General features: G+C 50.7%; 1 protein-coding gene across 1 annotated transcript; it reads right to left on the bottom strand.

The window, feature by feature from the left end:
- Positions 1-1,364: 1,364 nt before the first annotated feature.
- On the bottom strand, positions 1,365-10,345 carry TIMM17A (translocase of inner mitochondrial membrane 17A). Its single transcript, XM_068659795.1, has 6 exons — positions 10,210-10,345; positions 7,175-7,274; positions 5,331-5,394; positions 3,839-3,967; positions 3,328-3,438; positions 1,365-1,691 (listed from the first exon to the last, which is right to left on the bottom strand). The coding sequence occupies exons 1-6, from the start codon at positions 10,233-10,235 to the stop codon at positions 1,621-1,623; spliced, it is 501 nt and encodes a 166-aa protein (XP_068515896.1). The 5' UTR covers positions 10,236-10,345; the 3' UTR covers positions 1,365-1,620.
- Between the last annotated feature and the right edge of the window lie 4,292 nt (positions 10,346-14,637).

The raw sequence follows: 14,637 nt of genomic DNA, 5'->3' as shown, positions 1-14,637 counted from the left end.
CAGGAAAACATCTGGTGACTAACACAGCCTCGGATACCCAGGGGAGGCTCCGTGCTGCTGATGACTGTAATTTTCCCTCAACTACCAGGGACTTTTCTGTGGCTGGGGTCTCAGCCAGGAATAGAAGCGAGCAGGCTGATTGAGTGACACAAATCAAGCAAATTCCTTACAATTCACCTGAGGAACCAGGTAAGTGGCAAAGCAAGACAAGCCTTCACAAACACGGGGCTGTTGTCCTTTAGGTTTCTGAAAGCAACTATACGAAATAGCAAGGCACCAGAGCAGCACGACACCTCAGTCCTGGAGCAGTTCTAGAACAGGCAGGGTGGGGGAAACAGCCACAAAATATGTCCCTTGTACAGGATGACAGGACATAGGAGCTTTATGTTCAGGCTCTTGCACTGGCATGCACACATTGTACAACCTCTGACCACTTCTGTTATTTTCATCCTCTCCTACTGAATGGGTCTGCGTGTTTCCTCACGGAGCGCAGAGATCAAGCTCCTTCCTGCGCAGAAGCAAAGCCAAGAAGCAGCTCAGATGAAACTACACAGGTCTTTTGGAATATGTGTATTCTATCAGGAGCTGCCAGCAGCAAGCAACACCATTAGCTAGGGCCTTTAACAGAAAACCCTGCTAGATAAGAATTTTTTAACTGCTGGCAAGAGGGAACGTGCCTTCACAACTGGAATTTAAGAGAAAAACATGGAGCAGATGGAGCTGTGATACCTTCCAGAGCACCGAAGGACTGGATCCACAGTGAAAAGGTGAGAGACTGTGCTGACAGCATGCAGGTGCTTCACCCTCCAACCCCCGAGAGCTCCCTGTTTTCAGTCCTGATCCCCTACAGACATCTTGAGGAACAGTTCTACAGGGGAAGCTGCCTATGGCAGACCTGTTTGAGTTTTCTGTGCAAGCCACAGTATGCAGCAGCCAAGCTGAAGCCAAGGTCTCAGCACAGCCACGGAGTTACCATGCTGCCACCTCCTGCAGAAAGGGGCTCAAAGCCTTGTGTGTTTAGGGGAAGGACAGAGGTGTGCTGCAGCCTGTGGAGCCACAAAAGAGATTCTGCTTTAACCAAACAACTTGGCAGTAGTGCAGTAAACAAAGAACAACGGTGAAATAAATATTGCTGGAAGCAATTTTCTCTGGCTTGCACATTCTCCCAGTAATATTCACTTCAGGAATGTAAAACTGCATGTAGATAATGCTTTTCCTCAAGCTGAAATCTGTGTAGCAACCTAAATCCGAAAGGGGAGAGGATAAATTCCAGATGCATTCACTGTGGATGGCTAATGCCACATCCCAGAGAAGACTTCACAGACATTCACTTCAGTCCATGTCCAAAGGATTACAAGACTCCATTTGGTCCTTATCTTAAATCTCCATGTATTCTACCAGACATGAATTAACATTACAGCAATGGAATCTATTACGAATAAATAGATCTGTCATCTTCTAACAGTTCTCCTGTGCAGCTTTACACTGACAAGTGCTGAAGGTCCTCTTGGCATGGTTTGTGTAAGAGACTACCACTGGTGTAAAGACATACCGCATCTTGGTCCTCCAGCATTTTAAGTTACAGCTCAGGTACAATAAGAACTAGCAGAATGAGGATAATCACTGGTATTGTCTGTAGTCGCTAAATGGAGGTGGCTGCAACTGGGAGGGATCGTCTGAAAACTGAGGGCCTGTGAATAAGGAGAAAGAAAAAGAGTCAAATAATAAATATGAAAAGGTGAGACATTCATCCTACTAAAAGCATGAAACACATTCACAGTGTTTTTCTTTAATATAAATCCCTTCTAAAATTAACAAAGCCAATAACAAGAATAACAAGAACAAGAACAAAAAATTACATTTTTTTTTCCATTCAAAGATGTTCAAGAGCTTTACACATTGACAAGAACCCTGTTCCTATAAGGCACATATTTTTAGCTCCTTTACTAATCGGGAAATGAATCAGAGCAGTGAGAGGGAAACGTTTTCAGTCACCTAAAGGAGCTGGAAACCTATGCCTTATTGCCCTGCAGTTGAACCTGGCCATTCTGTACAGGTTTACCCATGGTAACTGCCCCACAACAAGGCAAGGCAGTGGAACGGAACGAGGCATTGTGGAGCCAGCTTCCCGACTCCTCTTACTGACGTCCTGCTGGAGGGAAGCAATACGCTCATTGTATGCCAAGTTTAGAGAGAATAAATTGTAACAGACAGATGATACCCTTTCACTAAAGCAGGTTCATTTCAAAATGCTCTGGTATTAAGAACAGAAATTGTAACAATTTAGACTGAACAAAGAACGTCAGTGAACAAACCCGAGAGAGGAATCCTATCAGGAATTAGTGGCTTGCCACTAATCCTTTCAACACTAGTGGTTTTGTCTGTATTGCTCCCAAAACGAGGTGGGGTAATGGAGATATTAATTGTTTCACCCAGCCAAGTATTTATGTAAATGGTTACAGACTCCGCTCACTGACATCTCAGCTTGTTTTTCTTAGGAAAAAAAGGGGATACAGGTTTTGGAGTGGTTTTAAAAAGGAAAAACAAAGCACCAGCACTACCCCTCTTTGACATCTGCCCTCTGCATCTGCCTCCCGATCTTTGCCTCCTCATGTGAGCCAGGGTTACCCACACATCTGCACAGGGACCATAGCCAGCCTGCCAAAACCCTGCATCTCGCACCCAACTTGCTGCTTGCGATTCCCTCAAACCTGGCGTGTTGCTCACTGCCGCCCGAACTACTGCTGCCACCACATGTCAGGGCTATGTGGATGTACTGGGGGACGGGGCAGAAGACCAGATCCACGACCTGGCACGTTGGCACGTGGACATCCTCGCTTTCAGCCCCACAGCGCCCGGCCACGCAGTGGGAAGGAGCAGCAAGAACCCACAAATCCTGCTTGGGCCTGAGTCAGCAGGACGGGGCTGGGGCGCCTGTTCCCGTAACACCACCCACGTCTGCACATTTTGCTCAGTCGAATCCCAAATATCTTCTCCACCCTCTGAAGCCCCAGAAATGACCCACGTCCCCCTGGGCCTGGAAACCCCCAGGTGCACCACATTCCTCTGCCTTTACGTTGCTGAGTGACAGCCAATCTTCCCCTTCATTTAGACGTGGATTTCTCTAGAACTGTCATCCCACAGACAGAACACTGGAAAGCTCTTGCATCATCACCAATGTGCGGCTCTTCCTTCACTTTTTACAGCCTCAGAAGCTGGGAATTGGCTGAGTAGATTTACTCCATGATAAGAGTGATGACTGGAAGAGGTACATTAGTAAAGACTGCATAATAAAAGCCTCGTGCTATTGCAGCGATGGCTCCTTACCATTAGGGAACTGTGTGGAGGCAAATCTTGTTAAGAGAATACCAGCTCCTTCAATTAAAGCTAGGAGAATTCCTCCCATTGCAGCAGACCCAACCATGGCAACAGGTCCATCTAAAAATAAGAAGTACAAAACAACACTTTTTTCTTTTTTCAGCGCATTACTTTGCATATTGTAATCCTCTTTCTATAGTTATAATCTCTCCTATGGGCAGACTCAGAAGCAGTCATTTTGCATTCATTAAGCCTCATTAGTATCATCAATAAAGAGATAATTACTAAGCAATTCTCCCCCTTCCTCAGGGAAACAAAAGAACAACGGTAATGTCTGAGAACATAATTATTACTTTCATAAGCACAGGACAAAAGTCTAAGATTATCTTTCAATTTCTCTTACAAAGTAAACTCCAGTTTGGGTATCACACAATTCTGCTTCGCTGTAACGATGAGAACTGTACATTTAGAATACAGAAGCTTTTTCAATTACTGTGCTCCCAAGAGCTCAATTTCTTACTTCTGGCAGCTAATATGGCTCCAGTTAGGGCTCCGCTTGTGATTGAATTCCATGGATCTTCTTTGCCTCTCATTCTGACCATACTGCAGTCAATCATGGAGAAGAGACCTCCCCAGACAGCAAAGCTACCTGTTGGAAAGTTGGAAAAAAGGCAAAAGCAGTTTAGAGAAAGCAGGCAAGCAGTCACACTGCAGTCACATCATCAAGAGGTGGTGTGGTGTTAGCACACTTTCAGACACATCCAATCTCAGCAAGAACCAAACATAGGTCAAAATCAATACTGAGACAAACTCTAAACTTGTCAAGTCACACACACATTATACATACACATATATTTTGTATATAATCTCATTAATTAGTATTTCATGAGAAAAAGGTTACCAAGCAGTGATTATAATGGAACCTGCATCCTAATAAAGACAGAATAGCTCAGGGAAAAAATAGCATATAGGAAAAAAACAATGTTTTAAACGTATTTCCTCATAGAGAACGATAGAGTAATTCAGCACCTTATCCTAACACCGCTTCTGGCATCTCAGGAGGTCAGAGCTGGTCCATACGGTATGGCAGATGTAAAGAGAACGTGACAATTCTCAGAATGCAAATTCTAAAGTCATTTAACAATAACCGGTATTATAAATGAAAAGAAATGCTCATCCCCAGGCTCATTTTGGGAAAAATGCGTGCCTTAGATTAAGTTCAACTCTCATTAACTGGAGGTGTCTTAATGCCTTTGAAAGCTTGCTATCAGATGCGGACCAGGAGGGTGAATTCCTCTCTCTGTGCAGTCACCTCAGGCTGTGGCTGTAGAGTTTTTCCAGCCTGTGGCCCTGATATCTCTGAGAGGTTCTGCTGCAGCCAACACATTCCCCTGCTCAACATCACTCTCCCATTTTCTCCTTCTGCATAATGGCACAGAGCAGATCCTTAGGCTTACTCACTTTAATGCTGAACCACCTTTAAGAGCTCATAATGTCATTTTAATTCAAGCAGCCGGTTTGTGATTATAGACATTTGTGCACAACATTCACTACAAAAAAAAAAAAAAAAAAAAAAAGACTGAAATGTACCTAGCTGACCTTAGAGGAAATCTGAAATCCCAGCCAGATCCACCCATCTATTTCACTGTTTCTCCATGTCTGATGATTTCTCCTGATGAGTGAAGTTCATTACTTTAAAGCCATGCACACAAGGCACAGGCTCGCAGGCAGCTCCACACAGAATTGGCTCATATATAACAAAATGATTAACATTGGTTTATCACTCCAGGAGCACAAGCATGTTTCCTCCACACCAAAACTAATTCTGGATGCAACAGAACCATATTTATTCTCTGCTTGGACTAACAAACCCTGGTGAAATGCATCTGGCCTGCTGGAAGGCAGCTCAGGTGTCCCTGCGCTTCCATCACGTTATATTCCCAAACTGGGTGTTTGGTATTCCCAAACAGTCCATGGAAAGATGATGGCAACATCAACACAGAATTAGTTACCTCCCAGTTGTGGAGCTCTTGTTTTAATAGCTGTCAGACTTCCCCGCAGCCGGTGGTTTACCCCCTACAACAGAAGAGAATGACAGAATGTAAGAACGAAGCCTGACAGCCAAAATGACTGCATATCACCCAAACGTGCCCCAGGCCCAACCTACTTCTAAGCACCTTCAATGGCCATGATCAGGAGCTGACAGAAAATGCATTTTTACAGATATTTTACTATTTGTCACGCCTTTGCAATATACCTGGAAGCTACGAAACCGACGTACAGCCAGCAGACATCACCTTAAAGGCTTTAAGTTCAAGGTTTGTTTGGTGGGTGTGGTGGGAGTTGAATGAGACATTTTAATGTAACACCTTTAGCAAGATAAGCACATTTATTTGTCACAGATATAATTTTTTCTTCCTATCTGATGCCCAACCACTCCCCCCAGTTTGACACCAGCAAACAGCAACATCGGGTGCACGGAACTGCAGGAAGGAGACTGTGGAGAACACAGAAATCCACCTGGAGGAGCACCACAGGGCTGTGTCAGAGAGTACGCTGTAATACCACGTTTCTATCAGCGCTATTTTTCACCAGAAGCTGCAGGCACGGCTGGCAGCAGCAACCCCAGCAGGTGGCCCAAACTCAGCCACTCCTGCTGGTCAGCTGGAGCAGTTATTCCCCTCCTCACCAGCGCAGTCTCAGTAGCCAAGAGGAGCACGCAATTCAAGTTTAAAAGGTGCTTCTGAGCCTTCTGTGTCAAACAGTAAATGTCATCCAGGAATTTCAACAATAATTACTATGCATTTTCTATACTTTGAAAGATTTAAAGCACACTGGGAACACTCAGGTTTTGTTTTAGATACAAGCACTGAGAATTGTGGATACGCTCACTTAACAAGTCTCACACAAATTTTAAATGCAGTTAAGCACATAAACCTATTCCTGTTAAGTGTCTGCAGGATCTGACTAGTTTTGGAAAAGTTATTTAATTTTATTTACGAAATTTACATGAAACTGACAGTTTATTAAGAAGATTTAGGCAATCAAATTGTCACATAGTAACAGCAAAAACCACTCTCTGCTAAAACACCTTTCATCTCTTTTAAGTCTTTTCTATAAAAGCCAGAGGAATGTTTTACAATGTTCAAGTAGAAGTTGGATCTTATTTTTATCAGACATCTGTACAACATGCTTGTAGTCAAACTTTTGCAGAAAACTTGAAAGTGAATACAACTGACTAGTGTTGCCTAAACTTTAACTTCCATGTCTACGCACACTTCTGCATTTAAACTGAAATTGCCTTTCAAATAAATCCAGTTGCTAAAAAACACTAGTATTTAAATAAGAGATTAGTTACAGAAAGTAACACTCCCTAATATAAATCTGAAGGAGAAGAAGATTTTTCCTTTGAGTCTTCCAGTTTCTTAAAGAAAGGCAGAGGGACAAGGCGGATGAGGAAGAACAACCCAGGCTCTGCTTCTTTACGTGCAGCAGCCAGGACCAAAGGCAGAAACTCAGCTGAGGGACACATTTTGCTGCCCCCATTCTTCGCCATCCTGAAGAGAGATGCCCCTCACCGAGGGAGGGCAGCCAGCTGCAGGAGCCCCACTGCTGCTGTCAGTGGAAAGGGGGAAGGCAGAACTTTAACCCAGACAGATGACGGCCCCCTCTGGATGCTGAGCCAGTCACCCAATGGACACTCGTGGTCTGGATTATCGACACGCAGCCTGTTCATCAGTCCCACTCTGTGGACAAGGATTTCCTCCACCTCACCTTCTGCTACCCAGTTTCACTGCTGACGGACAGAGGAAGCAGGGTTGCGCTCTTAATGAACTTCTCAAATGGTTTGACTTACCACTGGGGAATTTCTGAACCCCTTGATAGCTTGAAAAATGCCACCTCCTATCGCTCCCATCGTGAAAGCACCTCCGCAGTCATCCACGATCCTCCAGGGACTGTAACGAAAAACAGAGATGAAAATGCAATGCTGCATCACGTCACCCTGTGTGAGTAACTGAGGGATCCTCCACTCGTCCATCCGGTGCATTCCTGTAGGAAATTCCCCATCCAAACGAATGTCCCGGTACCCAAAACCAGGCACATGCAGGTGTGCAGTGACACGAGCTCACAGTCACCCAGAGCCCAACACCCTGCCTCCATGGGCAGCGCCAGCTCCACAAAGAGCTGTTTGAACTCCTCTCATGTGGCACCGAGACGCGAATCCATCACGGAAAACGTCTGCACAATTCCTGCTACAGTCAGCTCTGCCCTACTTGTGTAGTGCAAATAACTCGGAATTCACTCTTCTCGTTCTCATCTCGACCTGCGGAAAACGTAGGTGGCAAATTCAAACGAGACTCAGCCCACAGGAGAACAAAACGCTGCTTTCCAGAGTTACTCACACTTTTTGTTAGTTCTGCTTATTTGAATGGGAGACTTCAAAGTCATCTTTTGTTAAACTGGAAAGGTTTTTCCGATGCATCCTGGGCCTTTGAAGTTCATTAACACAAACCCCAGGAACGCTCACGCAGCGCTAGGCGGCGGTGCCAAGCCTGCAGCCTCACGGAGCGCAGGAACAGGCACCTTCCCCTCAGCAAAGGCTTCCGACCATGGAGAGCTGGGCTCTAATTTGGGGTTTGCTGTCCTCTGCAGCCCGCTGCCCTGTAATTCTGTCACCAAACACCTCCCGAGCTGGGCGAGCACCAGCCTGCAATTAGCCGTGCTGCCGCTGCTGGGAATTTTTGCAGCGTATGCATGGAGTTATTCTGCTTCTTTCATCTTCTATCAAAACCTGACAGCCACAGCTGCTGCACAGGCAATCCCCAGCAAGCCGAGCAGAAAGCAGGCTGCGGCAAGATGCACGCTCACAAAGCCGGACCCGATGGCAAGCCCCGTGTTCAGGTTAGCAAATCCTGCACTGAGAGCCATCACAGATGTGGGTATCAATGCGCTTCTCTGATCTCCCTCTGGATCCAGTGCTTCTGCTCCTGAGAGCTCCCTGCAGCACCCAGCTCTGTGGTCCTGCACAGGAGAGCACATCTCCATCCACCTGCTCTGGATCTGCCACTTTCCTGTTCCACAGGATATGTAAAAGCTCTTTGCCGAAAGGAAGGAAACACAGCTCCTCTTTTCCCCTGACCACCTGCTACACTGCATATTTTGTCATGGGTTTTCATTTGCTTCCTGCAAAAAAAATACAATTTGTTGTTCCCTCTGCCTAGAGGCCGCCCCAGGCTGCTTTCTCACTTCCACGACCCCTTCCCGGCCCGTTCCCGTTCCCCATCTGTGCAGTCCCCGCAGTGAGGTGGTGGCACCAGCTCTGCACAGCAGAGCAAAGGTGAATTGCTGGCTCGCACGTGACGCTGCTCTGCACGTTGATTTCGGGTCAGAGTCACTCGTTTTTGTGGGGGCACCAGGATCCCACCCACACCACCACCACCAGCTGCCTCCGGGCCCAAACCCACACGGATGCAGACAGCAGCCAGAGGTGGAACGAGCGGACGTCCTCCCACCAGGCAGCGCCCTTCCTTTCTACTGCCCTGCCTGGCACGAGCTTTCATCTCACATTCCTAACAAATCCCCTCCAGTTTTGATGAAATTAAATAATTTAGCCCCATTTTATACTTTCTTTTCCTCCTACAAAGCCCCCTGTTTCCCACAAGCAATGATCAGGAAGAGTTGCGGGCACGCCGTTGTCAGATCTGCCAAGATGAAAAGCGACCGTCTCATTCTTCTCAGCGTTTTTTCTTCTCTCTGTGCCTCCTGTCCAGATTTTGATCTACTGTTATGAATAAAACATCTCATCACAACTCTCTGCCTTTGTTCGCTTGTTAAGAGCGATCCTGTTAAAAGGCTTTCTGGAAATCTAAATAGATTATGTAAAGTGGTCTTCCTTTACCCACAAGGTCAAAGAATTCCAATTTAGCAAACTGTGACTGTTCTCTACAGAAGCTTCACTAATTAGACCCCAATCACGGAGTGCTCTCCTAGATTTTTTCCATCTTTAACCCTCCCTCAGAGGTAAAGCTCATTAGTTGTTGCCTTTGGGGTACTTAATTTTCCTCTTAAACTACCCTCCAAGCCTCTGCAGGAGCAGCTTTTGAACGAGGAAGCGCCTTTGATGCCAGCCCTGCTACCTCACGTCAGCGCCTTTCAACTCCCGGACAGGCGCCGGACGCATCGGAAAGCTGACACAAAACACCCCACAGCCCCGGCAGTTCTCAACCTCAGCAGTGGAGAGAATCAGAAGAGAATAAAAGAGATTGTTCCATTATTAATTCGGCACTTATCAAGCTTAATGTTACTGTTACATCTTTCCCTGGCTTTAAGGATGGGGCTTTGGGGGATGGAGATAACGGGGAGAAAAGCAGGTAATGGGGTGAAAAGCAGGTAATGGGGTGAAATGTGGGGTGGGGCCACAGCAGCCGGGAAAAGAGGTGGTGAAGGGCCTGAGGGGAAGACATGAGGAGAAGCTGAGGGTTTGTTCGACACAGAGCAGAGCAGGCTGAGGGGAGGCCTCATGGCGGCCTGCAGCTCCCTCACAGGGAGCGGGGGGGGGGGCAGGCGCTGAGCTCTGCTCGCTGGGGACAGCGACAGGACCGAGGGGACAGCATGGAGCTGTGCCAGGGGAGGTTGAGGTGGGCAGGGAGGAGCCATTTCTGCTCAGACAGAGCGGGCAGGCGTTGGGACGGGCTGGGCGGCCACGGCCGGGCTGTGAGGCAGCCATGGCGGCGCCTCCAAGGTCACCTCCCCCCCCCCCTCCCCCCTCCCTTCCCGCCGCCCGAGCCCCCCCCGCTCCCTTCCCCCCCCCCTCCCCCTTCTCCCTCCTGACGCGCGCGCCCCGAGCCCGCCAAAGCCCCGCACGCGCCCTTCCCGCGCCCGGCCGCTCACCAGGGCTCTCGCGCGTACTCCTCCATCTTCGCACGCGCCGCCGGCCGCGCCCGCCCCCCCCCGCCGCGCGATTGGCCCGCCGCAACGCCCCTCCGGCCGATCCTCCAATGGGAGGCGGGGGGCGGGACTAAGGGGCGCTGAGGTGGCGGCGCGTGCGGCGCTGAGGGCTGAGTGGGGCGGCGGTACCGGGGCCGGCGGGGGGCTGCGGCTCCCCGGTGTCGCCGGGTCACGGAATCACAGAATTTCTAGGTTGGAAGAGACCTCAAGATCATCGAGTCCAACCTCTGACCTAACACTAACAGTCCCCGCTAAACCATATCCCTAAGCTCTACATCTAAACGTCTTTTAAAGACCTCCAGGGATGGTGACTCCACCACCTCCCTGGGCAGCCCGTTCCAGTGCCTAACAACCCTTTCAGTAAAGAAATTCTTCCTAACATCTAACCTAAAACTCCCCTGGCGCAACTTTAGCCCATTCCCCCCCATCCTGTCACCAGGCACGTGGGAGAACAGACCAACCCCCACCTCGCTACAGCCTCCTTTAAGGTACCTGTGGAGAGCAATAAGGTCACCCCTGAGCCTCCTCTTCTCCAGGCTGAACAAGCCCAGCTCCCTCAGCCGCTCCTCATAGGACTTGTTCTCCAGGCCCCTCACCAGCTTCGTCGCCCTTCTCTGGACCCGCTCAAGCACCTCCATGTCCTTCTTGTAGCGAGGGGCCCAAAACTGAACACAGTACTCGAGGTGTGGCCTCACCAGAGCCGAGTACAGGGGGACGATCACCTCCCTAGCCCTGCTGGCCACACTGCTTCTGATACAAGCCAGGATGCCGTTGGCCTTCTTGGCCACCTGAGCACACTGCTGGCTCATATTCAGCCGACTGTCCACCATCACTCCCAGGTCCTTCTCTGCCTGGCAGCTCTCCAACCACTCCTCTCCCAGCCTGTAGTTCTGCTTGGGGTTATTGCGCCCCAGGTGCGCCCCAGGTGCAGGTCGGGGCTCCGCACAGCTCTCGCCTGATGTGGGCCCCTCCAGAGCGCGGTCCCTGTGATGCCAGGCCGCGGGCAGGCAGCCCAGCACAGAGCAGGCCCCGCACAGCCCTCACCAGGCTGGGGACGCGGCGTGTGGCGGCTGTGCCGAAGGCGGCCCCGCTGCGTGCCCCGTGTGCCTGAGGCCGGGCCGGCAGCAGAGGAGGTGGCCGTGGGGCCGCTGCTGCGGGCGAGCAGCACACGGGGCTGGGAGCCCCCCGGGGGGCAGCTCAGAGCCGCGGGATTCATCCCCGTGCTGGCAGCAAGCGCCAGGGCAGCCCACGAAGCCCCAGAGCTTTCCCCCATCCGTGTTTGCAAGGGCTCTAGTTGTAATGGCTCGGTCTCTTCGTGCTCCTCATTTAGCCTTAACCTCTCTTGTAGGACAGTGAATTGCTCCACTGCAGCAGGCGGCGTGGGTTGTGCACCAAGCGCCAGTGAGGCACTTAATTGCTCTAATAAATCATGGGCTGAAGCGATGGAAAGGAGCTGAAACGCTCCGCCGGCTTCGGTGTGCTGTTTTGAAGGCTGTCCAGGAGTCCTGGTGGACTTCAGGCTCTGCTGCCCTGGTTAAGGCGGGGTGGGAGCGCGGCGGTGCAGCGAAGGAGATCGCCAGAAGGTGGTGGTGTGGCTTTGGGAAAGGCGGGGAGAAGGCACGGGGAAAAGCTCGGTCCTGTCCCAGCTGCTGTGCACCGGGAGAGCCCGGCAGCAGCTCTCTGAGCCCTTACATCCTCGTCGGTATTGTCACCGGTCCGGCACTGATCCGACCCTTCTGAGGGTGGCAATTTCTTGGTGGCTCACGTCCTTTCCCCTAGTCAGTTAGGGGCTAATTGCATCAGGCTGAAGGATTCTCTGCCCATCCCCTTCAGGCTGCAGGAGAGCTCTCAAGGGACCCAAATCTCCCCCCCCCGGCAGCCAGGGTCACCAAAGAACGTCCCGTAGCCCAGCCCGGGACAGCGGTGGCACCCCGGGCAGGCTGCTGGGAGCTGTGCAAGGGCTTTCAGAATTTCCCCACATCCAGGAGCTGCTTAATTTCCCCATGCATAATGGCTGTTCTGCATTTCCCTCGCTCTCATGAATTTTGGGAACTTTGCGGGGGAAGGATCTGTGCGAATTTGCAGTTGGGTTAGGAGAGGGGAGCTGCAGCAGCGTGCTCTAGGATGGCTGCGTGCTGCAGGCGGGCAGGGAGCTGCTGCTTGCTGTCCCGAAGACACTACAAAGTTGAAAGATCGCTGGTTCGGCCTTTCCTCCTACGGGCTCTGAACGAAGGGACCGACAGAGCAGCCTGGAGGAATCCATCCCTGTTGCAGCTGCGCTCCAGCAGTTGATAGGGGGAACCAGAGGAAGGCAGAGGGCCATGGGGTGGTGGCACAAGAAGTGGGAGCACGGAGAGCTCTGCCAGACCCTGCGGGGGTGCCTGGAAAAGACACTTCCTCCTGCTGCCTCAGCTCCTCACTGCTGAGACGCGGCTGCTAACGCTGCTGTGCTCCTTGCGTGGGGCAGAAACACCGAGCGGTGCCTCCGAGGTGCTCGGTTGCTATGGGGATGGGGATCCAGGGAAGTGCAGAGGCTGGGGAGCCTCGGTGAAGATTTGAAGTTGCTGGAGCTCCTCCGTGCCGTGCTGCGTCATGCCGTGCTGTGCCATACTGCTCTGTGCTGTGCTGTACTGCACTGGGCCATGTTGCACCATACTGCACCGTGCCGTGCTGTGCCGTATTGTGCTGCGCTCTCCCACCTGGCAGAGCCTCAATTGGCCGGCATCAATCCCGTGGTGGCTGCAGCACGCAGTTCCTGCACAGTCCCAGTTGCTGCTGGCCCATGAAGAGCAGCACACATCTCCAGAGCACCTCTGTATTCCCGGGTGAAAACTGGACTTTCTTTCCAGGGTTTACTTTCTTATGGCACTGAGAGCTCTGTGGAACATGGTGCGTTCAGGAGCTGTGCTGCCATCCCCTTTAAAGAGATGAGCGACAGCCAAGATGAGTTCCACTGAGCCCTCCTGCTATGAACTGACAGGTTTGGGGAGACCCCGCTCCTCTCCCTGCCTTTCTGCTCTTGCTGAAGGGCCTCTGCTAATGAAGGGCCATTCCTCTGCAAGGCTCTGGCTGTTAGCTCTGTGCAGGCAGCTCTGCAGCTCAGCGGAGGAGACCCCAGCAGATGTAGACCCACGGATCAGGGATGGATGCGTGGGGCCTCAGGAGCACCTCAGGGCCTCGAGCACGCAGCTCCTCGTGGAGCTCAATGTCTGGAGCCCCTCAGCACAGCAGTCAGGGTCCAGGAACAAAAACACAGAGTATCAATGGTGAATTTATTCTACCAAAACCAGATTTGCAGTACTGGAAGCAGTCACGAAGCACTAAAACTGTTTTTTTGCTGCCCACCCCATGCTTGGCAGTGGGAAGCAGTGTGAGGAGGAAATATCAGGAGATTGCCAGTGAGGTCCCTCGCTGTTCAGCCTTGTCTTTGATCTTTACATTTTCATTTAGGACCTCAGAACACGCCTGAGGAGCGCTGGTAGCTTTTCTGATCCTGCCAAGTTTTCTGGAACTGCTGCAGTCAGTACAGATGGGGATCAGGAGATCAGGGAGATAAAAATGATGGGGTGAATTAGGATGAAATTAAGTGCCACAATGTTTGAGAATATGCACTTGGAAACTAAAAACAACATTTTCTTCTACAGTCTGGAAAACATCTCAGTTGTGCGGGTGAATCATAGGAAGGCTATGAGCAGGGGCTGGGTGCTGGGATGCTGGAGATAAATGAAATCCTAGAATGCAACAAATCTGCATTTCCCGTCCAGATGGGGAATGTCTGGTTTGGAGCACAAGGCACTGGGAGGCTCACCTGGAGCACCCTGTGCCTCTGTTCAGGACGAGATTTGACCAAGGGGGACAGGCAGGGAAGGTGGTGAGGAAAAGAAGGTGGTAATGAAGCTGGTGAGGGAAATCCTACAAGAGCTTATTTTACAGAAGGAGACCAAAGGACTGCTTGCTCAGACTAGGAGAGAGGTCTGAGAGCAGGCAGTAAATAGCAGGGGAATGATAAAGAATGAAGAAAAGGGTGAAGTCGGCAGTATATCACATGGGTACAAAACGTGCATGGGGCAAAGCCGCTTTGAAATCTGGAGAGAAAGAGCCTATCTGCCATGTCCCTCCGGGAGAACTTGCAGATGCCAGTAAGCTTCCTCACGGATTAGGTCGATGGAAAGTAGATGCCTCCAACCAAAGCCCGGGCTTAAGGCACGGCCTGAACCAGAGGCAGAAGACACTCAGGAATTTGGTCTGTGCAGAAGGGATGTCTCTGGGGCTGGGCAAGGGGAAATGGATGAGCAGCTGCAGACCCCCTGTAGGGGCCAGGGAACCATCAGAAGCACCGATCAGGCGACCTGGGGACGGTGCTGGGCTCGG

Source organism: Anas acuta, chromosome 24 (assembly GCF_963932015.1).
Source record: "Anas acuta chromosome 24, bAnaAcu1.1, whole genome shotgun sequence".
Classification (NCBI taxonomy): Eukaryota; Metazoa; Chordata; class Aves; order Anseriformes; family Anatidae; genus Anas; species Anas acuta.
This window is presented reverse-complemented; position numbering and strand designations above follow the sequence as displayed.

Excerpts from the sequence above, each read along its gene's own strand:
- TIMM17A (XM_068659795.1), bottom strand. The coding sequence starts at position 10,235 with ATGGAGGAGTACGCGCGAGAGCCCTG. Across the intron at positions 3,968-5,330 it reads AAGAGCTCCACAACTGGGAG|GTAGCTTTGCTGTCTGGGGA; the intron begins GTAACTAATTCT and ends ACTTTCCAACAG. Across the intron at positions 1,692-3,327 it reads CTCCACACAGTTCCCTAATG|GCCCTCAGTTTTCAGACGAT; the intron begins GTAAGGAGCCAT and ends CCTTATTCACAG.